This window comes from Asterias amurensis, chromosome 19 (assembly GCF_032118995.1).
Source record: "Asterias amurensis chromosome 19, ASM3211899v1".
Lineage (NCBI taxonomy): Eukaryota > Metazoa > Echinodermata > Asteroidea > Forcipulatida > Asteriidae > Asterias > Asterias amurensis.
In genome coordinates, this window is record NC_092666.1 from 3,097,884 (window position 1) to 3,124,940 (window position 27,057).

Here is a 27,057-nt window from a genome sequence, read left to right on the forward strand (position 1 = left end):
ATCATATGAAAGGGCTTTACGTACTTGACAGAGATGGATATGTTGGTGAACTTTCGTTGACCTTTTGACCTGTTTAAACGGGAAGTGACTGTGAAATGATTTGAAAGGGCGTGGTTTATTGTCTTTTAGGTCGAAATAAACATCCTTTGATGCTTTACCATCACACCATACAAGTCTGGCAAAGGTCTGGTTTAAAACAAATATTACCGATGACGTCACCAAACATACACTTTTACTAGATGACGTAATCATGTGGTTTTGACAGTTTTTGTAATTTGAACCATTTACTACAAATCTTGAGAACAAAGCAAGGTGTAATATTTGTTTTTGAATCCAGGCTTTTACTCCCGGAAACCGAACACCTTGAGTTTGTTCACAAACTCTCAATCTCTAGTTATTATTATTATTAGTATTATTATTATTTACATATTGAAAGCACTTCACATTCTGTTCTCACCTGTGTAAAAAGTAGAGCTGTGTATTGACATGATTGAGAGAGTTGAGACAGAGAGTGATTTAACGAATGGTTTGTCAAACCCAAAAGCTCACATTCTATGACTCTTAGATCCAAAAGAACTCTCCATGTAAAACTGCTCTACTTAGTAACAGTCCAGTCCCCTACTTCAACAGACTTATCAATAAGTCTTTAAGTAAACTCCCTCTATTCTTGTAACTTTGTGTATATTTGTGTGCATTTTGAACATTGATTTTTCATGTCCTACGTGGTCAATGTGCTTCTTTCTGTGCATTATTTTTATGTGCTTTGTGCATTTCTTGTGCATTTACTTTAAATGAACTTTTTATACACCGTTTACTGTTTTGTAATTCAGCCAGTAGGCTGCAATGAGCAATTTTTTTAATAAACCATCATAATAAATTTAAAAAAAAAAAGGTTTTTGTTCTTCGCGCTGTTGCTGAAAGCCATGTTTTGGTCCAAGTTCAGCACAACCCAGTTGGCAGAGTAATCTGTGGCACCCCGTGTTTGCCCATGCAGTTTATTTTTTCCCTGCTAAATATCTTTGAATCAGAATTTTTCGCAACTCTCTCAATATATGGCTCTGCTTTAGGCCAGTCTAGAAATCCCGTGGCGATTTACGTACACGTCCACGTTTTGGTGGAACAGGGTTAATTTTGCAAAGAGGTAAGATTAATTTTAAAGTGAACATGGTGAAAATCAATATTTAATAGTTGCTTATGAAAGTGTGATGTCACAAATCAGATCAATATAACTTGACCCCTTACATAATGCCTCCATTTCTAAGGTCAAACAATAGAATTTTCTTTGACCACAAGCGAGGGCACTACATGTATTTGACCTCCTGACATCATATGTAAGTTGTCTAATTTGTTGATATCTCTGCTCCAGATACAATGAAGAAGCCCAGGAATATTCAAGCGCTGGAGACGACCTCAACCACCATAAAGGTCACCTTCGATGACCCCGTCGAGGTCGGCGCAGATTACCCAGAATATCTAAGGATCTTGGGTTACGTTGTTGCGTACGGAGTTTTCGGTCAACCGAACCAGCAGTACCAAGAGTTCCAAGACCGTGAGTAATAATCATCAAGTTGCACTGCTGTCGTCGATTCCACCAAACTTTTCCTAACTTAGGATTAAAGGAACACGTTGCCTTGGATCGGACGAGTTGGTCTATTAAAAGCGTTTGAAACCGTTTGTTATGAAATGCATTGGTTAGAAAGATGTTTTAAAAGTAGAATATAATGATCCACACAAGTATCACTCGGAATTGCACGGTTTTCCTTTTACGTCGCGAACTATCACGGTCGGCCATTTATGGGAGTCAACATTTTGAATCGGCCATTTATGGGAGTCAACATTTTGACTCCCATAAATGGCCGACCATGTTAGTCGACAGGGTAAAAAGAAAATCATGCAATTTCGAGGCATATTTGTGTAAATCATTGTATTCTACTTTTACAATATCTTTCTAACCATATACATTTTACAACAAACGGTTACAGAACGCTTTTCAAAGACCAACTCGACCGATCCAAGGCAACGTGTTCCTTTAATCTTAAAAATTATGACGAGTCCCAGGCTTGCACTGTAACATGAAAAACTTAAGTTAGGACTACTTACTCGTCCTAACTCGAGATAAGGATTAATCCTAGCGTTTCGTGAAATCGGCTGCAGGTTTATCTTCATGTAGAAGAAGTTTTTTTTAAATTAGGAATGCATGCTGTCCAATTTTATTATGATAAATAACTAAAATTTTGATAGTTTAAATATTTTGCTTCAAATTATTTTAGCCTAACTTCATTCTCTTTTTTTTTTAATTTTAAAAATCAAATTTGATGAATTTCAACAAGCGAATAGTTTACCTTGTTAAGAATTGGGTTCTGGAGAAACCATAGGAGAAGTTCACTGTGCTTGGGGTAACATTTGTTCACAAACCACAGAGAATAAATTTGTTATCTAATGTACAGTACTTGAAAAACAATCTATACTTAAAATTTATACTTCCTCACTAAAGGGCACCTCTATAAGGGGCACCTCTAAATTTTTCAAGGGGCACCAGGGCAATGAACAAGGAGCATTGAGGCAATTGCCTCCATGACGTACAGTATCAGCCCCCCCTGACTTTCTCTTTCGTGCTTTTCTGAACTCAAGCTCTGATGCTTCTGTTCAGCACAAGGTTTTAGCCAGGATTTGATACAAGGGTGTCAAAATTTGCTGGAAATTTTAAAACTGGGTGTCCAAATTGTTCACTTACAATAAGTTTACATGTAAATGACAGATGAAACAGGGTGTCCAAATTAAAAACAGGGTGTCCAAAAGACACCCAGACACCCCTCTGGCTAACACTATACTTCAGCAGAGTGTGGGTTCGAATCCCGGGCGTGACACTTGTGTCCCTGAGCAAGACACTTTACTATAATTGCTTCTCTCCACCAAGGGGTAAATGGGTACCTGTGAGGGCAGAGATGGTTCTTGTGATTGGTTTAGCCGAGTAGCGCATAATTGCGCACAGGCTGTATACTCCCCGGGGAGCTGAGATGGTTAAAGGAATGATTTAAGACCCAGTGACTAGGGGTAGTAATGTCAAAAGCGCTTTGAGACACCCTCGGGCTTGAAAAGGGCTATATAGAAATTGTCTGTTGTTATTATTATTATTATTATTTTTGTTTCACAGTTTGTCAGCCGACAGAGTTTCAGTGTGGTAGACTGTGCGTGGAGAAGGAGCGAAGATGTGATGGGCTGATGGACTGCCTGGATAACAGTGATGAAATTAACTGCAGTAAGTCTACAATATCCTAACCTAATTACCAGGGGTGATCACTCTCTCACTGAACCACTCACTCAGTCGACCCAAGTTGTCGCGTTGCCGCATGTTAGAGTCGGGCTCCGTACAGCTGATTAGCTCCTCCTTGTTGATTACTCCTGCATCCTCGATCAGGGTCTTGAGCATGGTCTTGGTGGGTCTTCCGGGGCCACGCCTGCTGTGAGTGGGCTCCCATACGATGACTTTATTGGCTGGTAGCCTCTCTCTCTGCTCGCCCATAACCCCTGGTATTGATAAATTTAAAATGGCAGTGTAAATGGCTATCATTATTCAAAAACTTCAAAAACCTGTCGTCTGGAAATAAATAATGATTTAAGGGCTTTGAGACGCCCAAAGATAAAGCACCATGTAAATCTTAATCATTGTTATTATGAAATTGAGGACTGAGCCCAATTTTAAACAGATGCGTAAATGATTGTCTGCTTTGCAGAAATGAGCTGGACACCTGTCACAGATTGAACATGTGGAATAATTTAGCCTTATTCTGTTATGCTTAGTCACTTTTGTTTTGCTTAGTCACTTGTTTTTGCTTTAAAGGGAAGGTATACGTTTCGTAATCACTCTTAAAATTATTGGCAATAAAAACTTTGGTTCGAAACCAACAACAGCTTTCGATAGTACATGTATAAAGCATTTTACGAAAACATTTCATCTTGAAGTAATGTGGTTATGTAAAAATATTTAAGTTTTTATCCGGCATTTCTGTCAGTAGTGTTTTGGTGGTAATCTTAATCTGGTAGGCATACTTTTGTTGTGCTTAGCCACTTTTTTCGCCTACTGTATCCCCTGATCAATTGATGGTTTGCCCACAGATCCTGACGATGATTGCCCAGGAGGCTTCAAATGTCCTGTGAGGGATGGCGGAGTCAATCCCTGTATCCCTCTAGCCTATGTCTGTGATAAATACAGCGATTGCGTCGATGGCGCTGACGAATCGGAAGAGTCCTGCAACTCCTTCTATAGACCTATGAGTAAGTTACATATACCTCCCACCCTCACATGGTTCCCTGTTTAAGTAACAATGATAAAAGTGTTATTTCAGAAAAGGGTACCCGACTATTGTTTCCATCTAGCCTCACTATTTCCTTGAAAAAAACACATCACAAAATTCAAAAACTTAAATGATTGTTTTTGTTATTTGTGCTTTAAGTAGATTTAACTAGGAGCACAAATAATATAAATGAGGGGGTTCGCACTCGACAAGCTTGTTTCTTGCAAACCCCTTTCAAAGATATTTATAAAGCGCCAAATTGCCAAATATGGCCTCAAAGCGCTAGATACAAAGGTAAAAAAACAATTTACAAAATACAACATTACAATACAGAGGGTTTCTGAAGAAAACGGTTTAAAAAGACAATTACAAAAAAGCTACAAGGCAAATCTGGACCAGCCAGTGAAAAAGTAGAAACAACTCTACAAAAACAATTATTTAAAATAATATTGCCTAAAAAGATATGTCTTCAAATGACGCTTAAAAATGTCAGTACATGAACAGTCCTTAAGATATGATGGAAGCTTATTGCATAAGGAGGGGGCAGCGATACTGAAGGCTCTGCCACCATAGGTAAAATGTACCTCAGCTTCTTATTTTTTGCAATGATGTAGAATTAAAACGAATGAATGATTTTTTTTGAATGTATATGAAAGAACCCAGTGCACATTGAAAAGAGAAGGGGTTCACCCCAGTGTTCCTGGTTTGATTGGCTGCATTTTGCACCAGGCCACATTGTAAACCATGACATGGTGCTATGTAAAGGAGCAGGTGTTCCTTGTTTGGTTGGCTGCATACTGTACCACGTCACCTTGTAAACCATGGCATGGTGCTATGTAAAGGAGTAGGTGTTCCTTGTTTGGTTGGCTGCATATTGCACCACATCACCTTGTAAACCATGGCATGGTGCTATGTAAAGGAGTAGGTGTTCCTTGTTTGGTTGGCTGCATATTGCACCACGTCACATTGTAAACCATGACATGGTGCCATGTAAAGGAGTAGGTGTTCCTTGTTTGGTTGGCTGCATATTGCACCACGTCACCTTGTAAACCATGGCATGGTGCTATGTAAAGGAGCAGGTGTTCCTTGTTTGGTTGGCTGCATATTGCACCACGTCACATTGTAAACCATGACATGGTGCCATGTAAAGGAGTAGGTGTTCCTTGTTTGATTGGCTGCATACTGTACCACGTCACCTTGTAAACCATGACATGGTGCCATGTAAAGGAGTAGGTGTTCCTTGTTTGGTTGGCTGCATATTGCACCACGTCACCTTGTAAACCATGACATGGTGCCATGTAAAGGAGTAGGTGTTCCTGGTTTGGTTGGCTGCATATTGCACCACGTCACATTGTAAACCATGACATGGTGCCATGTAAAGGAGTAGGTGTTCCTTGTTTGGTTGGCTGCATATTGCACCACGTCACATTGTAAACCATGACATGGTGCCATGTAAAGGAGTAGGTGTTCCTGGTTTGGTTGGCTGCATATTGCACCACGTCACCTTGTAAACCATGACATGGTGCCATGTAAAGGAGTAGGTGTTCCTTGTTTGGTTGGCTGCATATTGCACCACGTCACATTGTAAACCATGACATGGTGCTATGTAAAGGAGCAGGTGTTCCTTGTTTGGTTGGCTGCATATTGCACCACGTCACATTGTAAACCATGACATGGTGCCATGTAAAGGAGTAGGTGTTCCTTGTTTGGTTGGCTGCATATTGCACCACAGCACCTTGTAAACCATGACATGGTGCTATGTAAAGGAATTGGTCTCAAACTTGTTAAAGTGCTTTCAGCGTCGCAAACCTGGAGCTCTATGGTGGACTACCGAGAGTTAGCACCAAGATTAGGACAAGAAGGCTGAGATTAGCAGGTCACTGCCTCGGACATACTGAGCTGGCAGTGAGCAGGCTGGTGCTTTGGGTCCCTACTCAGCATGCTCAGGGGGACACTGTTCCCGTGGCAGACCACAAACCCCCTACATGTACATGTATGTGGACACCTTGTCACTTGTGCCAGGACTCTGGCCTTTGACAGGAGGAGCTGTGTACAGCAATGGAAGACCAACGTGTTTGCAAGGCATCGACTGAATGAATAATGAATGAATGAATGAATAAATGAATGAATGAGTCACAGATATGAGCGCTTCATAAGAAGCCACTAATATCATTATTGTCATATATTTTCATTATCTTTTTTGTAGTTGCTGATGTCATAGTGACTGGTCTACGTCCAGATCGTATCTATCAGTTCCGCGTCGCTGTCATCAACCAGGTCGGCTGGGGCGAATGGTCGGTCAATCAAACGGAACGAACTCTTGATTTTGGTAAATATTGTTTACTTGTTTGTTTGTGTGTTTAGATGATCTTCCCATCATGGGAACTCGGCAAACTCAAACAAGGGGATATAAGCTGTCAACGGGCAATCTCACTATGTCATAAAAACATTGGTTTACGGTCTTTGATTATGAGTTGCACGCATCAAGAAAGTGTGCTTCAGTAACTCTACATGCTAGACCTATTCTAGTCATTGTGAAAGCAGCCGTTAGGTTGTTAGGATTTGTACCCGCAACCTGGTGGTTGCAAGCCCTGTAGTCCAATCACTGGACCAAAGTAATTGTTGAATCATCTAAACTGCTTTCTCAAACTTATTTATTTTTTACCATACTTCATACTTTCTAATTTTGGTTTAAAGGGTCTATGTACTTTTATAGTAGGACAAAAAACACAATGTCCACAGATTTACATTAAACTTACACAGTTTGAAAATGATGATAGTAGAAAGCTTCCCTAAAAATATATTACTTGCTGAGGTGCTGTAGGTTTTGAAAAATAAGTCAAACAATGTCACGGAAATGATTTTCGTCTCAGTGATCATGAGGCAAAAATTTTGTTAGCATGTAAAAGCGTATTTTCATGACATTGTTTTACTCTTTCTCAAAAACTACAGCACCTCAGCAACTAATATTTTAAGGTACGCTTCAAACAGTGTAAGTTTAATGTAAATCTGTGGACATTATGTTTTGTGTGAAAAAAAAGTACCCAAATCCTTTCAATTTGTTTCAAGGGTTGGTTGAAGCTTTGCATGGTGTGGAATTAAGATATTATTATTGTGTTTTGTGTCTTTACCTAAACCCTTTATTGTTATCATTTTTACTTGTCATTTACTTTGTCTTTTCTCTGTACCCAGGTCCACCGGGCGAATCACAGATATTTGAGAGGGAGCCGGATAGGGATACGATGTATGAGATAGTCTGGATTGAGCCATACGATGACGGAGGCTCTCCTATAAATGCTTATGAGATCGTCTACTCACAGGTAAGCAGCTATTAATAATAATAATAATAAGACTTGTAATCCGCACGTATCCACCCTGCTGGGTGTTCATAGTGCAGAAAGGGTCGGGTCCTGTAAGATTTTTCCATTTACAGTGTTGTAGATGATAAGCTTTGGTGACTAGTGTCAAAGTTGCGACAAAGTTTCAACCCCAAAAATCATTTCAAAATTTACCCAGTCAGTTTCCCTTGTGGTTTATATTGACTTCCAACTTGGTTAACCAATTGTGTCGCTCAAGACTATTCACGACTACATAATTTACGTACAAAACACAATCAGACATCAGTGACACAATCCTTCAATCTTTTCCCAGCACAAATTTTTATTTGATTGTTTCTTTACAGAATCTATGAATATTAAATCAGTAACTTCCTTTTAATTTGCAGGTTTCGGGTCCGGATGTGAATGAAATTGGTCTGGACCCAGTAAAGATCCCGGCGGACAAAGACAGTGACACTGCGCCAATCCATCGTTACCTCCTCACTAACCTGAAACCAGGGACCTACTACTACCTGGAGTTATATGCTGAGAGCACCTACGGGAAGAGTGCACCTACTACTCTTAATTTCAGAATGAAGGGTGGAGCTCCGATTCAACCAGTAACGGACACGCCAATAGGTAAAGTGTGTGTTAATGTAAACCTGTGTTTAGGCCTAATACCTGAAGACATTGGACACTATTGGTAATTGTCAAAGATCGGTCGTCTCACTTGGTGTATCTCAACATATGCATAAAATAACAAACCTGTGAAAATTTGAGCTCAATTTCTCGTCAAAGTTGCGAGATAATAATGAAAGAAAAAACGCCCTTGTCACACAAAGTTGTGTGCTTTCAGATGCTTGATTTCGAGACCTCAAATTCTAAATCTGATGTGTCGAAATCAAATTTGTGGAAAATTACTCGTTACCAAGTAAGGTTTTATGCTAATAATTATTTTGAGTAATAACCAATAGTGTCCACTGCCTTAGAACCTTTTCAGGGGATCAGGTTGGCTCAGTGATTTGTTTCCCTGTCTTTCATCTCAGTGGACCAAGGTTCAAATCCCACTACAGACCGGAGCCTTGCATTGTGCAGCCTTGTTACTTCGGCTTTTAAAGCCATTACACACTTTCGGTAAACAGTATTGTCCAAGTCCCACACTTCGTGTATCACAACTTATATATAAAATAACAATCCTGTGGAAATTTAGGCTCAATCGGACATCGGAGTCGGGAGAAAATAATGGGAAAACCCACTCCTGTTTTCGCGCGTTTCGCCGTGTCATGACATGTGTTTATAACAAATCCGTAATTCTCGTTAACGAGAATTAATATTGTTTTACCGTTTTCTCAAAAAGTAAAGCATTTCATGGACTAATATTTCAAGAGAAGTCTTTCACCATTACCTTCTGTAAACCCTGTAAATTATTTGTAAATCTGTGAACTTTTTTTTTTTTTTCTGTACCGAAAGGGTCCAATGGCTTTAAGGGGCAAGGCAGTTTTGCCTTGACTTTTTTGTAAAAATTTAGGGCACCAAGGCAATTTTCAAGAATTTCAAAGGGCATCAAGGCAATTGTAAAAAGTAGTAAAGGGCACGAGGGCAATGTGAAAACAAAAAATACAACTCCGAGTTGCCTGTAAAAATATTGCTTCATAGGCCTAAATACCCAATGATCATGTTGCTGGTTGGCGTAAGTTTACTAAAAGTAAATGTCAATGTGTCTTGTATTTTTTTGTTGCACGCAAAGGACAACGATTAGCGGGCCTAAAATCTGCTGTTGTGCATTACGTGCGTGAAATTGGGTTCTTTTTCTTTGGGTGAAATTTACACAGACATCAGGACTTTTTGGCTTATTTTCGAACTTGGACATTGTTGAACATAAAAAAAAATGTGGGAGGAAGGGCATGGTGGCAATGAAATATTTTGTTTTTGAAGGGCATTGCGGCAATCGGTAGGGGCAACGACGGCAATTGCTGTCGTGAAGTATCAGGGCTGATTGTGGATTGTCCCTACGTGATTGTGAGTTTTCCTCCCTCATCTAAAACTGAATTCCTCCTTGCTAATTATCCCAGTATGGTTATTGGCGCTGAATTTGCTGTTCTGTCAAAATAAAATAATGATTTTTTTTTCTTTTCTGGGGTAACAGGACCCGGTCTTCGTATTGGAGAGCTGCCCATCTCAGCCTTCATTGGAATCTTAGTAGGAGGTTTCTTCATCCTTCTTCTCTTCATTGATTGCTTATGCTACTGCACCAATAGATGCGGACTCACCATGTGCATCTGTGTGCACATGTGCGGCAAAGAGTCCCCTGAAGAAGAAGAGATGCAGCAGGCTGTGGAGTATGGGTATGTCCGCCATTGTTCTGTTTGTTTTGGAAAATACCACAAGAATTTGATGAAAATGAGAGCAACTTATAAACAGGATGGGAAATGATTAGTTCAATTTTGATGCGATCAAGCAAAACTAGCCGTTTGTCGGCCTAGGTAATTTGAAAAGAGCATAGTATATGCGTTAATACTGTTAAAACCCCATGTTGATACCACCTTTGGGACAAAAGTTTTGAAAGTAGAGTGTCGTGGCTGAATGGTTAAGAGCATCAAATTCAAGTTCTGATGCTAAGTCACCGGAGTGTGGGTTCGAATCCCGGTTGTGACACTTGCGTCCTTAAGCAAGATACTTTACTATAATTGCTTCTCTTCACCCTGGGGTATAAATGGGTACCCGCGAGGGTAGAGGTTGATATTGTGAATGAAAAGCCTTTGGAGCAATCTAAACGGTTGCCCAGGGAGCTGAGAAAGAAGAATTGGTTATTATTATTTAAGCTCATATATTAAAATGGTGTAAATTGCCATTGTATTTGATACCATTCCAGTGTATAAATTGTCAACATCCGATGAATTATTCTAAAGTTTATTGGTCTCTACATACACATTTTTACAAAGCTCAAATCAAGTGTAGTCCTCACCATGAAGTGGTCGTCCAGTCTGTGATTGCCAAATAAATAATAATAATAATAATGTCAGGTGATATCTCTTTTAAAAACATGAGGAAAGAAAAAGAAAGAGGAAAATATACAGTCAGACAGTTGGCTTAGAGCAAAAAGGACTTACACGTACAATGTATAACACCAACACGCATGAGGGGTATAGGTCCTTTCTGCTCTGAGCTGAGATGGTCAATCTAGGCCGAGCATAGAGTTATTTATAAGAACTAGAGTGGGCACTGGTGATGCTTCTTGCACAAACGCAACAGGACCTCAAGGAGACACGCGCGCGCCATTCTATACGCGCGTTGAATATGAAACATACGTTGGAGTTTTTGTTTATTGAACGCCACGCGATGCGTGTCAACTGGCCGCCTGCACACATGGAGGGTCGCGTATATAGGCCAGTGCGCCCTCTAGTTCTTATATATAACTCTATGAGGCCGAGTAAAAAAAAAACAAAAAAAATTGAGATGGCCGCCATAAGTCCTTTCTGCTCTTAGCCAACGACATGTATCTTTTCAAAGAACTTTTCTCCACAGCTGACGTTTCCATGGGTTTTACCACCCCAGTGATCAGGTGATGTTTTCTCTCTCTAATTTTTGAATTCTGTGTAGTTATATTATTTTTGATTGTTTACTAACTTCCTTCACTCCGACCATGGTCTTTTTAGAAGGGCAGCGTCGTCGATCGGTGAGAGGATGAAAATGGAACGTCTTGCAGAGGTGGAGACTGAGATCAATTACCTGGAGTATCCTCGTGATGGGTGTGTTGTAATGATCAGATCTTAAGAAGAAGAATAATAATAACTAGATATATACATAAGGAGGCCAGGATAACACATCCTTTTCCTCTAGCAACTCACACCTGTTATCTCCATGTATCCTCGTGATGGGTGTGTTGTTATAATCAGATCTTAAGAAGAAGAGAAATAATAACTAGATAGATTGCGCTTTTATCTACGTGCAGTTCCATAAAGGGAAAAAGGCTATCATAATACATCATTTTCCTCTAGCAACTCACACCTGTTATCTATCTCCATGTAATGAAATAGTTGTTACAAGAAAAAACATATCATTCATTTCTAACTTTTGTAGTTGGTGAACTTTAAAGGAGGGGCTCCAAAGTCAATTTGACTTTCCAATAGATTGAGTCCTTATGAACAAGGAAATAAAGTGTCTAGCCTCACACTAAAAACATTGTAAAAATTCCATTTTAGCTGATACTCTTTCAGAGTGAAATTTAAAACAAGACATTGTTTATCAGCACCAAACTGGGTCTGTACATTTGAAACAGGAATTTATCGGGTACAAGTCACAGCTCCGTATTTTTTGTTTGAGGAAACACAATTTTGAATGTTTGGTAATCTTACCCCACCCATTTTTAAGGATGTGGTAGGGGCAGAGGATATTTGGCTTTCTATAGTAATGCATGGTGCATCATCACTAGGAACGTTACAGAATTGGTAAGAAACAAACATCGTGAAGATCACAGATTTACATAAAACTTACACGGTCTAATGATGATGATAGTAAAAAACATCCCTTGAAATGTTTCTGTCTGAAATTTGATGAGAAATAAATAACAAAATTTTGCATTTCGAGTTTATCGTTCAGTAAGCTTGGGCGATATCACGATATTATCGAATATCGCGATATTAATTTGGACACGATTTCGATTTCGGATGGATTTGGTTTTAATCGAAATATTGATATATCGCGATATATCGCGATATATCGCGATAATCGCGATAATTGCGATATATCGATATATCGATTAAATATCGCGATGTATTTGCTAGCTGATACCCCATAGATTTGGACTAAAACCAGAAGAATAGGTCATTAGAACACCGCTCTTATACTAGGACTGTCTCTTTTACAACTTTCACTTGGAGTTTTAAGACTGATGATGTCAAATTTCATTAATCGCGATTATATCGAATATCGCGATAAATTGTCGGCGATATATCGTGAATAAAATAAATTGATATCGCCCAAGCTTATCGTTCAGTGAGCGCTTTTATTCATTTTTGTTTTGGCATTGATGCAATGCAAACTTTGTAATCGTTTTTTTTTCACTATTCTCTCGTGACCCACATGGCCGATTGATCTCAAACTTCTACGGGTTTATCAGTTTATGTATATGGTGGATTACATACACGTAGAGTGCTTACACTGCCAGCAACTTATTTGCTAGCAAAACCATTTCTGTAATGTTCCTTTAAGCATGACTTACATGTACAACACTAACCTCATGCCTTCCCATACTAATTTCAAACCATCCTATGGACATTCAAAACCTGTAGATAGTTTACTTATTGTAACCCGCAGAAATACACTGACGAGGCCCTACATGTATCTTGTACCAGGCCACTGCATTTGCATGCTCATTTAAGCCATTTCACATTATTAATCCTCTTACTATACAACCATCTAAAAGCATCCACAGCGGTTTTGAATGATTATGCCAGCCTGCATTATACTGTGTGTGTAATGCAGGTACACAGTAGATAGTCAACCCTCCTACTGTCTGACCAATTTTGGGCGGTCGGGTTGGTGTAATGGTATGTCTCCCTGCCTTCCACCACTGGGACAATAGAATACAAAGTTTTAGCATTTTTCCTGGGAAAATACCATGAAGTGTGAAACAAATTCATGGTTGGAGTGAGGTCTCCTCAGTAGTAGTTTCCTGTGAATTTTCTCCGTAGTGTATAAAAGGCTGTACATTCTAGATGCCGGCTAATTTTGAGCCAATGTCTTACATCCATAGTCAATCCCTCATTACACACCCTAACCTCATAAACATATGTAGCTACATGTACCTGGAATGACAAACATTTTCAAATATGGATCCCTGTGGAGACGTCTTTTGTTCGATCTATTGTTCCTGTACTGAGGATTTTCCCCCGGACTTTGTACATGTACATGTACATGTACATGTACACCAAAATTCCTAAAGGAGCACCCTGGTCATTAGAACTTCCCATTACGGAGTCCTTTTACATGTACATGTATTTACCCTTTTTATTGTTTTGTTCATGGTCTCGAAAAGGTATCGAATATGAGCACACTGAGGTCATGGCCTTTATTGACCTAGTCCAAATTGGGGCTTAAAAAGTGATCTTTTTACATTAGAACCATTGTACATGTATTACATAACTATATTAGGCCGTGTCCGAATTGGCGACGTCGGCTACAGCTATGGCTAGGGTGCGCGCGTCTGCCATTCTTCAACACTGACAGACGCGCTGATCTAGCCGTAGCTGTAGCCAAAGTCGCCAATTCGGACACGGCCTTACTTAGAAAAATTCTTTTTACTATCAAAAGTTGCAATAAGTTTTTTACCAACAGTTTGTATTGCCTTTAATTTAAGAGTGATTACCATACATTAACACCTTCACTTGAAAGGAAACCTAAACTGGTGCAAGTTTCAAAATTCTCGTAGGACGTTTCTTTTATTCTGTAGATTATTAGTCAGCTAACATGCATGTTATGTCAAACTTAAGTAGCAGTAGCCCTCCGCATGAGGAAAGGAAATTAGAGCGAAAATTGCATGAAGAAATAACACTTGGAACTAAAATCCAAAGAAATTGACTGAACCCCTTTTCTGGTCCCCTTTCACAGAGCCAGCAGTCAGTACCAGAGTTTACCCGCTAGTCAGTTCGCTGATGATCGCTGGAAAATGCCTACGCATGCCACATACGAAGCCGACAGATTAATGCAGGGGTTGGTAGTATTGACAATTCATAATCCAGGTTGATAGTTATCTGCTGCAACCCAGGTTGATAGTTAGCTTGGATTAATACAGGTTGATCCATGTTACAAGCGGTATATTCAGGTTGATAGTTGAAGTCAGCATGGATGTTAGTCCATCTTGATCAATGCTATCCGTTAACCCAATTGATGATTAGCCACTCAGGTTGATAGTTAGCTGCAATCCAAGTGGATGGTTACATGTAGCTTGGATATTTTAATCCAGGTTGATGATGTATAGCAATGTAGGTTGATAGTTAGCTATACATGTAGCTATATAGATTGATAGTTAGTTGCAGTCCACATTGGTGGCTAGTTTTAATATTAATCCAGGTTGATTTATGTTTTTGCAGTAATCCAGATTGATAGTGTTTTAATAATTTTCCACACGTCAGGTTGATAGTTAGCTTTTATCTAAAACTAGCTTAGCTGCTACATGTAGTTGGATTCTCAGTTACATTAGTTAGTGTGGATCTAAGTTGATAAATTCTTGGATCTTCATAATGAATCATCTAAGGTTGATGAGTTACTTACTTGGTTTACTTGAATTAAGGCTTGTGATTAGCAGCGATCAAGTTGATGATGTCATAACCCAAGTTGGTGGTTGGCTGTAACTAGGTTGATTACCGTAGCTGGATCATCCAGATTGATAGTTAGCCGGGGTTGTGGTCTAGATTGTTATCTAGTTTAAAATCCTAGCCCCAGTGTATTTGGATAAAGACCCTCCCGATCCTCCAAAACCATCCATTGTAACAAACTGATGGCTGAAAAACACCTTAATGTTTGGACTCTCTTAAAGGAACGGGACACTATTAGTAATTGTCAAAGACCGATGTATCTCCACATATGCATAAAATAACCAGCCTATGAAAATTTCAGCTCAATGGGTCGTTGAAGTTGAAGAAAAAAACACCCTTGTGACACAAAGTTGTGTGCTTTCAGATACTTGATTTTGAGACCTCAAGTTCTAAATCTGAGGTCTCGAAATCAAATTTGAGGAAAATTACTTCTTTCTCGAAAACTACATTACTTCAGAGGGAGCCGTTTCTCACAATGTTTTATACTATCAACCTCTACCTATTACTTGTTATCAAGAATGAAGTTTTATGCTAATAATTATTTTGAGTAATTACCAATAGTGTCCACTGCCTTTAAGATTGGATTAATCCAAATTAAGATCAGTAAAAATTCAGCCGAAGATAATTTTGTCTAAATTTATATATATTCATGTACTTGAACCTGTGTAGAATATATTGAGACGATGAAAAAATAATTGTACAATGCTGTCCTCAAATTACCCCAGCATTTGCTGCCGTGCCTTGAAATAACCCAAGGCATCAACAACAATGGCCGTGGTGCCCTTTGCTTTTCCTGTGGTGCCCTTTGCAAAGTTCTGATTCAAATTTACATTTCCCTCATGCAAGGTTTTAGCCAGGATTTGGTAAAAGGGTGTCCAAATTTGCTGGAAATTTTAAAACTGGGTGTCCAAATTGTTCACCTACAATAAATTTACATGTAAATGACAGATGAAACAGGGTGTCCAAATTAAAAACAGGGTGTCCAAAAGACACCCCTCTGGCTAACACTATGCCCTCATGGAGGTTCACATAGACTGTGCCCCATCAAATGTTTTTGAAAATGGCTGAAAATGCACTTGTCATGCTTGTATTGTATTCATTGTTTGTTTATAGGCACTGAGTACAAATTGGTCCTTGCTCAAAATAATTGTCAGCATAAAAACTGACTTGTTAACGATCAATGGAGAGATGTTGATAGTATGAAACATTGTGAGAAACGACTCCCTCTGAAGTAACGTAGTTTTCGAGAAAGAAGTAATTTCTCACTAGAATATTTGAATTTGATTTTGAGACCTCAGAATTTGATTTTGAGGTCTTGAATTCAAACATTTGAAAGCACACAACTTTGTGTGACAAAAGTGATTTTTCTTCCATTATTATCTTGCAACTTCGATGACCAATTGAGCTCAAATTTTCACAGGTTTGTTATTTTGTGCATATGTTGAGATACACCAAGTGAGAAACTGGTCTATGACAAGTACCGGAGGTGTCCAGTGTCTTTAACAATAAACATACCAGTTGAAGACATTTCATTTCACTTAATATCAGTACACACCAATCACAAAATCATGAACATATCATTAGTCTCATACTCTGATATCTTGCATTTCTAATCACTAGTCTCCTCTCCTGCCTCCAATATTGATCTTGAGCCATGTATTTTCTTATGAGCACTGCAGCTTCATTGCATTGCACTATTGCTTTTTGCACATACAAAGTTTCTGTTTCTGCTTCTTGCTACTAAACAAAACGCTGTAAAAAATGTAAATAGTTCTGAGTTTTGAAATTCTACCATGTTGACATATTATGTTATCTTGTTAAATAATAATATATCAGGGTTCACGTTGGCTCAGTGGTTTCCTTCCCTGCCTTTCACCTCTGTGGACCCTGTTTCGAATCCCACCTCACTCAGACCGAGTCTTTCATGTATTTGGTTTTCAGTCCCCTCGGACCCACACTCTGCTGATCAAAAACACCAGAGCTTGAGTCTGATGCTCTCGGTCACAACACATCATCTTTCCAAAACACGTTTTCACTTTTGTTGATAATACAATTCCCAAACCGGACTGTCTCCTTACAATCTATTATGACGATGACTAGAGCAAGCTAGTCGAAATGTTGAGACCAATTCAAGAACTGACTCCGAGGTAGTGCAGTTAATTATGATCCTAGTAGACTAAAGACAGACAGTTCTCAAAGAAAAACTCTACCTGGCAAGTAGATGGCAATCTACTAACTATCCCATCAACTAACATTTGGTAAAACAGAAATTAATATAGCTTCATTGGTTGATAAATCTGCTGTTAATCCATAGGACAAACGATACATGAATCTAAACAACGCACCAATCATGCAATACATTTTTCTTTTGTATATTTTTTTCCAAACACTGTGGTTAGAGTCATACTGTATACTAACTAAATCAGAGGTGTTTGTGTTTCAGAAATTCTGGCTGATCGCAAGAACACTTTGTTTGCTTTATTAACACAAATTATTTCCCCCCCCCCTTTTTTTTTGCAGAGTGGAGCATGGTTTTTAACAAACAGCCAAATGCATTATGCATTATTTATTTTAAATGGCACAGCTAACGTCTCTAAATTTTATTTTTAAGCTGAGGTCGTAACCAATGTGACTGCTACACTAAGGGAAAGCTCCATAAAAGAAAGAAGCTTAAATAAAAACATCCCTTTCATCTAACAACTAACACCTGTTATCCCCATTTAACTCATTGTATTACTTAATAGGATCATGCATAAACCAGTAGGGCTGCTGGCTGCCCCAGGAAAAATAACTGCTCATCCATCAAGTTAAATGACCTTATTCAATGTAAGCACACACCACTGGTGAAAAGGATGTAAATGTTGCTAAGCAACATTTTATGAAAATTAAGAAATTTGGCTGAAGAGTCAAACCTCACAAACTAGCGCCACAAAGATCTTTATCATGGTGCGGCCATCTTGATTTTCTCCCATTCAACTCGATGTAACCAAACCTGGGCCGAGGCTGAAAGGGAAAATAATCTGATTCCTTTTTTAAGGATTAACATAAGCATTCATTACTGGTACTGGATACAGGGTGCTTGACCAAGATGGTGGCAGTATGATAATGGTTTATTTCTAGCGGAGTCACCATCAAGATTCTCTCTTTTGCATCCATAGCAACGACTTGGCCTTAGCGGATCTCCCCACAGTCCATCCCATATACGGTGACATCGCCAGCCCGTCCGCGATCGCGCCATCGATCGCATCGTCGTACAGGAGTTACCCGACCTACGCTAACACCGAGGGCCTGTACGGAGAACCGAATCGTAGTTACAGGAACGAGAAAGCGGAACTCGAACGAGATCTTAACGCGATATTTTCATAACCTAGGTTTGTGGAGACCATAGGTTTAAAGCTAGTGCATGTACATGTACAAACCTCGTGTTCTAACTGCGTCTAGTGTCTTGGCAGTGATTAATGGATGTTGTGTCAGTGTGTGGAGGTCTTAACACGTGTGCTGCATTCTTTTAAGGCTTGGTTCCAAGGCGTTTCTATGTTACTAGTTGTGATCCATAACTATGAGTTTGAGTATCACCAACAGAGGCACTATCCCCCTTAACCACCCACAAACCACTGCATAGAGATGAATCGCATTTTAACGAGAGAAGCAACTTGGAACCAAGACACCATTCTTCTTTTTCTTCTTTTGTTCTTCTGATCGTTCGTTCTTTCTGTTGTTTCATTCTCTCTGTTCTATTGTTCTTTCTGTTCTGCAGAGTTAGTACTTAGATTGCCATGTAATAACTGCCCTTTCTCCCTCAGCTTTTCTCCACCCTTGTACAGTGTACAATGTAGCTCTTTAATGCGTCTTCTCTGTTTGCTGATCTTGTTATTGTATGGAGTGGAGTAGTTGTTAGTTTTCCTTGCATGCTAACTGTTCGGACTAGAGATTTCTTTTAGCAGCTGCACCGTCTTGGCACTGTCTACTCAACTTACGTTGTTGCTAACCCAAATATAGGGAGATTTTTGTTTTGGACGACGGATGGTTCTGCTGCCATGGTAATGATGACATTTGGCATCATCTGCACATGTGCATTGACTTTGAGGACGGTCGTCCCTCAATTTCTACGACAGTACTTGGAATGAATCTGCGTTGTGCTGAAACTGACAGCGTTTAGCTGAAAACTACGAAACGTTGCAGAACCATCTGTCGTCAAAAACAAAAACTCTGTATTGATCAACTATAACAGGCCTTGCCGTTCTTAAATCTTTGTGTTGTCTCTTGTTATTTTCCTTTACCTTTTCCTAGTGATGAAGACATTGGTTATGAGTGGTTCACAAAATCTCGACCTCCTGTTGTACCGTACGTTCAGTCCTTTTACTTTTTTGAAAAAGTATCACACCATTGTTTACTGAAATTTCATTCCAAAGCTTCACTCAGTCGACACATTTTTTTTTCCATCACATTATTAAACATTCATCAAACAAAATTGTGGAAAATTTCATTCGTTTCGTTAGGACAACCGTGATATTCATCCTACTAAAGTTTCAAATTTTGGGCTCTCAGCATGCTCAGTAAAGATGGCAAAATTTCTAATAAATAGACAGAAAGTCTATTAAAGTCTACACTACATGTAGGTCAATGAAATTGTCTTCCTTTTTTTCTAAGGGATAAATATAATGCTTAATAGGGTTAACAGATTAAAAAATCGCGCCCATGTACCAATGTTTAAATATGCACAACAGTCTATGAGCAAGTTCGAGTGGGCACATTGTTTGACCCGTGGTTGACTACTGACCAGCATAGTACATGTGCAGTGACGCACTCACTCGAACGACTCATTTGGAAGTCTATAGTCTTGCCTTTTTCGCTATAGTGTCACTGGTTCCCCTTTGCGCTTTACACATATGTTAAAATGGAACATGCTGTTGGGACCAGTGAAGAAACCATGGGCTTGAGGCTGGGTCCAAATGGTCGACTGCAGTAGTCAACCAATGGTCGACCAGCCTGGGTTCGAGTGCAAATGGTCAACCTTTAGTTAACCATGGTGCACACTCGAAGCTGGTTCCAAATGGTCGACTGCAGTAGTCAACCAATGGTCGACCAGCCTGGGTTCGAGTGCAAATGGTCAACCTCTAGTTAACCATGATGCACAATCGAACTTGCTCATGGTTGACCACATTAGCCAACCAATGGTCGACCAGCCTGGGTTCGATTGCAAATGGTCAACCATTAGTTTTATAACCATTGTGCACACTCAAACTTGCTCATGGTCGACCACAGTAGTCAACCAATGGTCGACCAGCCTGGGTTCGAGTGCAAATGGTCAACCTTTAGTTAACCCTTGTGCACACTCGAACGTGCTCTATGTTGTCCTTCCACTGCTCGGTAATCTGGTAATGTCTAGTCTTCACTTTGCTCATAAAATCCACATGATCCCAATCCACATCTGTGCATGCATCATAAACCCATACACTTCCCTTCTCCCCTCTCCCTTCACTATTTCTACACATGTACTGTATTATGTTGCTTTGTTTTCCTACATAACTTGCACTCATGATGTTCCCTTTTCGCTATTACAAAATCCACTACCACATTGTAACTCAAGCCCATGTCATAGTTGGTGCGTTCGATTAGCTTACCTGTGTCAACCCGATCTGCCCGCGGTATGTTCGAATAGCTTTGACTTCATTCCAGGGGCTCATCCGGGTCAGCCCCAAGTGCCCTGCTTGTGGAACGGGTCACTGGGGGCTAGCCCGAAGTGCATGAGGTCACCATGAGAGGGCGAGTGATTGTTCGATTAGCTCTTGTCAGGGGCTCACCTGAGTGAGCACTACGGGGTCGACCCAGGGAAGCTAATCAAACGCACCCTATAGTTAAACTTATGTGTAGGCCAACTCTACCCTTCAATTACCTGGCTTACATTTCTTACTTACATGTAAGCATATTACTTATTGTATCTTGGAGGATTCAACCTACAGTATAGGCAGGAGTATTTAAGGATAGGAAAGAAGTTGTAATGTATAGACAGGTTTTTCCTCATTTCAGGATTTTCTCAAATTCTCCTTGAGCTTTCAAGTTTTCTTGGTAAAAGTAAGGCTGTCAACGAAGGGAGAAAGACATTTGTAGTCCACTTTGCCAAGGTCGTTGGTTTGAATCCCACCCAAGTAATATGACTGTGACTTTTTCACAGATGGCTTGGGAAAGTACTGAGAATACAGTGCTATTATATTAGACAGTGCAATCTCCATAAAATATAAGATTTTATGTTTTCTTCCATTGAGCTGTGTAAAAAATCGTGCCTGCAGGAAGTCCAGGCTCTGTGGCTGTTTTGTAAACATCGTCTATACTCCCATCACTTCGCATTCGTTCTCACTACATGTACGTTCTAAATTGTTACAAGGTGATAGTAATGTGTGCCGCGAGGAGGGAGCGAGCGGGGATGGCAATTGAGTGATAGTGTCAATAACAACGTCTTGCACCAAGACTACATTTTCACTATAAAGTCAGAAAGAGTTCGGTGTGGTGGTGGGGGGGGGGGGGGGGTCTTACTAACAAATAGTTACCTGGCTTACAATGTTCATTGGTTTACGGGTAACTGCTGCTTAGCAGATTTGGTTCCTTAGCACAAAGGTCTACTCAGATTCATGCTACATGTATTAGTCGGTTAGTGAATAATTTATAAGGATTACAGGGGTGGATTTCACAAAGAGATAAGACTAGTCATCTCTTAGGACTAGCCATACGTTTTTAATATCTCCTAGGACTAGTCCTAAGTTAGGACTAGTCCTAACTCTTTGTGAAATCGACCCCTGCTACCATAAACATTACAGTCAAAATAAAGTACATGTAGGTTAATTAGGTTTCTGATACTTGTATCTAGTCTAGCCTGTTCTGTCCTGATTACTTTGTATTAGCTTCTGTAGGCCTAAGGCTTGCCACAGCTAGCGGTGCATAAAAACTGCTACAATAGACTAGCCTAAGATTTTGTTGTTTGTAGACTTGTATCAAGTCTAATCATGTGCTCAGTTCAACCAAAAGAACTAGCTTTAGTAAGGGAGGCCACAGTATGAATGGTAACTGCTGTGATAGTTTAGGCTAATACATGTAGTGTGATTGCTTTAGATGAACAGGAAGGCAGACTTGAGTTGAGGCTAATGCAGGTTTGGTATAGTTAGGTCAAGTTTGTATTAAAGGATTTTGTCTTGCATAAAGTTGGTCTTTGAAAAGCATTTGTTATGAAATGCACAATGGTTAGAAGAGCGTTTTAAGAGTAGAAAATAATGATCCACACAAACATGCCTTGAATTTGCATGGTTTTTCTTTTACTTTGCAAACTATAAGAACAGTCGGCAATTTTCTCGAGTCAATTAAATTTGACTCCACAAAGTAGCGTGCTGTGTTAGTTCACAACGTAAAAGGTAAACCATGCAATTTCAAAGCATATTTGTGTTGATCATGTACATTCTACAAATAAAGAAATCTTTCTAACCATATGCATTTTGTAACAAATGGTGTCCAACTCTTTTTATAGACCAACTTGTCTGATCCAAGGTATAATGTCCCTTTAACTTCTTAACCATTTCATGTTTTGACTTATTCCTCATCTGCTTTTTGCCCTTTACAGTCAACTTCAGGAGTCCGACTCTAGGACACCCTCTGAGATCCATCTTCAAGAACTTCAAATGCGTAAGTTGGGCCACTACGATTACGAAGGTAGCCATTACGGTGATAGTCATTACAGTGGTAGTCAATACGACGGGAGTCGTTGCTGAAACCACGGTTCTCTGTTCTTGCTGTGTGAAACTCACATGTACCAAAGTTAGTTTTTTTAAGAAAGTGACTCTAGTTTTTACAAACTTTTTGTAACAAGTGTTCTGAAAGTAACACTGGTTTATAGATGTACATGAAGGCACAGGCCTATATCATGTATATGCTTTGTTTTTTAAAGGGCAAGGGCATCAGGGCATTTTCTCCTTGGTAAAGGGCACCCTACACGCATACATGGCATAAGGAATCTGTAAATTTCTACTGGGGCATTTCAAGGGCACCAAGGCAATGACCAGGGGGCATGGAGGCAATCATTTGTTGCCTCCATGAACATGATGAAGTAACAGGCCTGTAGGCATGCAACATATCAGTTGATATCTATTTTTTTCCCTAATGATAGACGATGCACATAACGCACTTGAGTAGGGCGCCCTCTGCTAGGTTTAAAGAAGGTTGCTGATTGGCTCATCCTGTATGCCTAATGCACATAGAGCAATTTCAATGGTTGACTATTTTGGCTCGACCCCAGGATGGTCGACCATTGGTTGACTACTTTGGTCGACCGTTTGGAACCAGCCTCGAGCCCATGGTTTCTTCTCTGGTCCCTATAGCCTGTTCCATGCTGTGTGAAGCGCAGAGGGGAACCAATGACACTATAGCAAAAACATGGAATGCAATGGAGTGTTATATACTGTGGTACCATTGGTTGACTAGGCTTCCCAACGAGTCGTGCGAGTGAGTGCAACACTGCGCATGTTTGTTGCTGGTCAAGTGTCAACTAAATGTGCGCAATCGAACTTGCTTTAATAGATGTGTTTCCATTTTTATCACCCTTTTGCCTCTAAGATGACGGTAGGACTATAACAATGTCAATGCATAAATTTTATTTGTGTTCGAGATGAAGTTCATTAAGATTTCTTCAAAGGTCTACCACAAACTTCCATTAATGCTTCCATTCAAACTAACTGGTTGTGCCGAGTAGATGTTAAACTTGCTGCTGAAAGAAGCTTTTTTTTATGTATACATTATTGAACTATTGGTGTCCAATTATGAACAAATTTGGGATTTTAATATTAAACAGCTACCTGAGCGGAATGTTTTCAACAGAAATTGTATTTTTACTTAATTTTAATGCACTTGTTCACCATATTAATGTAATTTTGATATGTGTACACTTCTAAACTTTTCGTAATTATCGATTAAAAAATCAGGCCCCTACCTAAAGGTTTTTTGAAAAACTAAAAACACTTCTGCCGTTGAGAGCGGGCGTCAAAGGACAATGCCGCTGACGACATTTGTGGGAGTTTGCTTTGTTATACATCCACGCTGCAACAAAGCAGCTTTATCTACTTATGACGTTTTGAGAGTGATTATGAACGGGGCTTTTCGCAAATCTCGCAGAAAAGCTCTGGACAAGGGCATACAAAGTGATTGTTTTTTTACACAATTAAAACCTATTTATAATCATATGACTCGATTTCCTTATTCATCAAAAACATTTTAAGTGGAATTCAGCAAAGTTCATGACTTGACATTTTCGTTCAAGCAGGTCTTTAAGAAAAATCATGGAATTGTACCCGGTTACATTTTGCCGTATTCGGTATTTTCATTCTCGAAACATTCAAATTTGTTTTTCAACCCTGCTAGATAAAAAGAAATGTAACATCCTTAAGGGTTGGTACATCATTATGTGTAGTTATTGCATTTTATTCAAATCCATTAGTTTTCAAGAAACCTATCGTATTGGGGGTGGTACATCATTGGTTATTGGAAGAGGACATTCATTCCAATCCTCTAGTTTCAAGAAACCTATCGTATTGGGGGTGGTACATCATTGGTTATTGGAAGAGTGCATTCATTCTAATCCTCTGGTTTCAAGAAACATATTGTATTGGGGGTGGTACATCATAGGTTTTTGGAAGAGGACATTCATTCCTATCCTCTAGTTTTCAACATGTTCAAGAAACATCATAATTGGAAAGTACACTATTGGTTATTGGATGAGTACATTCATTCCAATCCTCTAGTTTCAAGAAACATATCGTATTGGGGGTGGTACATCATTGGTTTTCGGAAGAGGACATTCATTCCAATCCTCTAGTTTTCAACATGTTCAAGAAACATCATAATAGGAAAGTACATCATTGGTTATTAGAAGAGTACATTCATTCCAATTCTCTAGTTTCAAGAAACATATTGTATTGGGGGTGGTACATCATTGGTTTTCGGAAGAGGACATTCATTCCAATCCTCTAGTTTTCAACATGTTCAAGAAACATCATAATTGGAAAGTACACCATTGGTTATTGGATGAGTACATTCATTCCAATCCTCTAGTTTCAAGAAACATATCGTATTGGGGGTGGTACATCATTGGTTTTCGGAAGAGGACATTCATTCCAATCCTCTAGTTTTCAACATGTTCAAGAAACATCATAATAGGAAAGTACATCATTGGTTATTAGAAGAGTACATTCATTCCAATTCTCTAGTTTCAAGAAACATATTGTATTGAGGGTTGTACATCATTGGTTTTCGAAAGAGTGCATTCATTTCAATCCTCTAGTTTTCAAGAAACATATCTTAAAGGGATGGTACATCACTGGTTATTGGAAAAGTACATTCATTCCAATCCTCTAGTTTTCAACATGTTCAAGAAACATCATAATAGGAAAGTACACCATTGGTTATTGGATGAGTACATTCATTCCAATTCACTAGTTTCAAGAAATATATCGTAATGGGGTGGTACATCATTGTTAATTTAAAGAGTAAATTCATTCCAATAGTTTTCAAGAAACATGTAACAGGAAAATACGCCATTGATTATTGGAAGTGTACATTAATTCCACTCTAGTTTTCAAGAAACATCATAAAGGGCCAATGATGTGTGTACAATGTACACCATTGAATATTTGAAGAGTACATTCATTCCAATCTTCAAGATTTTAAATTGAATAAGTTTTATTGTGATTACCGGAAAGTTGTTTAAGCCGGTGCATGTACATATCAATTGGATTGTACGCTAAGGGATTTACAGGTATTTTTTAATATTAAAAGAAATATTCTGGCACATGATTTGTAAATAACTAATTTTTATGCCACTAGTTTTTAGGCACAGATTTATAATGTTGCTGCCAGTAGTCTGTTACTATTAAGATACTTTTGTACATAAATCTTTTTAAATGCGTAATTTTTAAATTAGAATCTTGAGGAAACCATGTTGTAAAATCAGCAGCATTTTTGATCTCGTCATTTTATTTATTGATTTTTGTTTGTTTTAGAGGGCTATCACGTATTCAGAAAATTCACAAAAAAGCTTGCTTTTTAGAGATCTCAGAATTAGAACAATTTGTTAGCAGAGATTGTTACTCTAGTGTCAGTAACACTGAACTTCTTTCCTTTTGTTTTCTTTTCACAATTTAGATTTTGTTGGATTTCTTTTTAAGAGCTACATGTGATTTATGTGTGTTATATAATTAGTACAGTACTTGTTTATTTATGCTTTTTTAAATAACAGCAAAACCAAAAGTGTTAAGATTTGTTTCAGCAAAAGTACTACAAAGGATGCGTACTTGCCATGAAAGCATGAGGCCAGGGGCCAATTCTATACCACTGTTTAACGGTAAACAAGTTTTTGTGCTAATCAGGGCACAATTTCATAAAAGCATAAATATTTGCTAAGCACAGAAAAATATTGCCTAACACTAGACACTGGTTACCAGCAAAAAGTCCATTAATTCTACCTGCTGTAAGTAGTGCCAGACCCATTTTTTGCTTTCATTGAAATTTGATAAGCAGTATTTTCTGCTTAACAGCTTAATGAAATTTGGCCCATTGCAGGAAATATTGCTTAGCGCTAAGCATATTTCACAAATTAGCAAGAAAATGAGGCAGTCAGCTAGCACATTTACCATGGATTTGCATTGTTAAGTCGTTCATTTTCATACAGTAGGCCTAAGCACTGGAAGTTTGCCATGCCTATTTGACGATTTGACGAACTGCAATCATATACTCTGTCAATATGTATTCCAACAAAAAGACCAGTAACTATCAGTACAAGTACTTTTTGAAATCAAGTATAATAATTTTGATAACAATTTTTTGTAATTAATAAAACTTTTGATGGTAAAAAGAAATATGAGCGTGGTGGACAGTTCTTTTGAACCATAACACTTAGTAGGATGTATGGTGGAGTAGTTTAGAGCATCGAGTTCAAGTTCTGATCAGTAACTCATCAGCGTGTGGGTTCGAGTCCCGGTCATGACACTTGTGTCCTTGAGAAAGATGTTTTACTAGTATTGCTTCTCTGCATAAACAGGTACCTGCGAAGGTAGGGGTTGATAGTTTGAGGAAAAAGCCTTCAGAGTGCCACGG

At 39.0% G+C, this 27,057-nt stretch overlaps 1 protein-coding gene across 6 annotated transcripts in view; it reads left to right on the forward strand.

The window, feature by feature from the left end:
- Window positions 1-26,819, forward strand: part of LOC139951283 (neural cell adhesion molecule 1-like) — a 43,429-nt gene extending 16,610 nt beyond the window's left edge. Inside the window, exons 10-21 of one of the 6 annotated variants that reach the window (XR_011787747.1) lie at window positions 1,367-1,549; window positions 3,155-3,259; window positions 4,117-4,275; window positions 6,502-6,624; window positions 7,488-7,615; window positions 8,020-8,251; window positions 9,759-9,957; window positions 11,269-11,361; window positions 14,222-14,323; window positions 18,087-18,299; window positions 19,219-19,272; window positions 22,538-22,613. Coding sequence is in view for 5 of the 6 variants with exons in the window: in XM_071950085.1 (XP_071806186.1) it covers window positions 1,367-1,549; window positions 3,155-3,259; window positions 4,117-4,275; window positions 6,502-6,624; window positions 7,488-7,615; window positions 8,020-8,251; window positions 9,759-9,957; window positions 11,269-11,361; window positions 14,222-14,323; window positions 18,087-18,294 (1,532 nt within the window). In the remaining variant the exon portion in view is untranslated. Of the gene's footprint in view, window positions 1-1,366; window positions 1,550-3,154; window positions 3,260-4,116; window positions 4,276-6,501; window positions 6,625-7,487; window positions 7,616-8,019; window positions 8,252-9,758; window positions 9,958-11,268; window positions 11,362-14,221; window positions 14,324-18,086; window positions 18,300-19,218; window positions 19,273-22,537 lie in introns of all 6 variants that reach the window. The other 5 variants (XM_071950085.1, XM_071950086.1, XM_071950087.1 and 2 more) reach the window with 5 other exon arrangements.
- The last annotated feature ends 238 nt before the right edge of the window (window positions 26,820-27,057 follow it).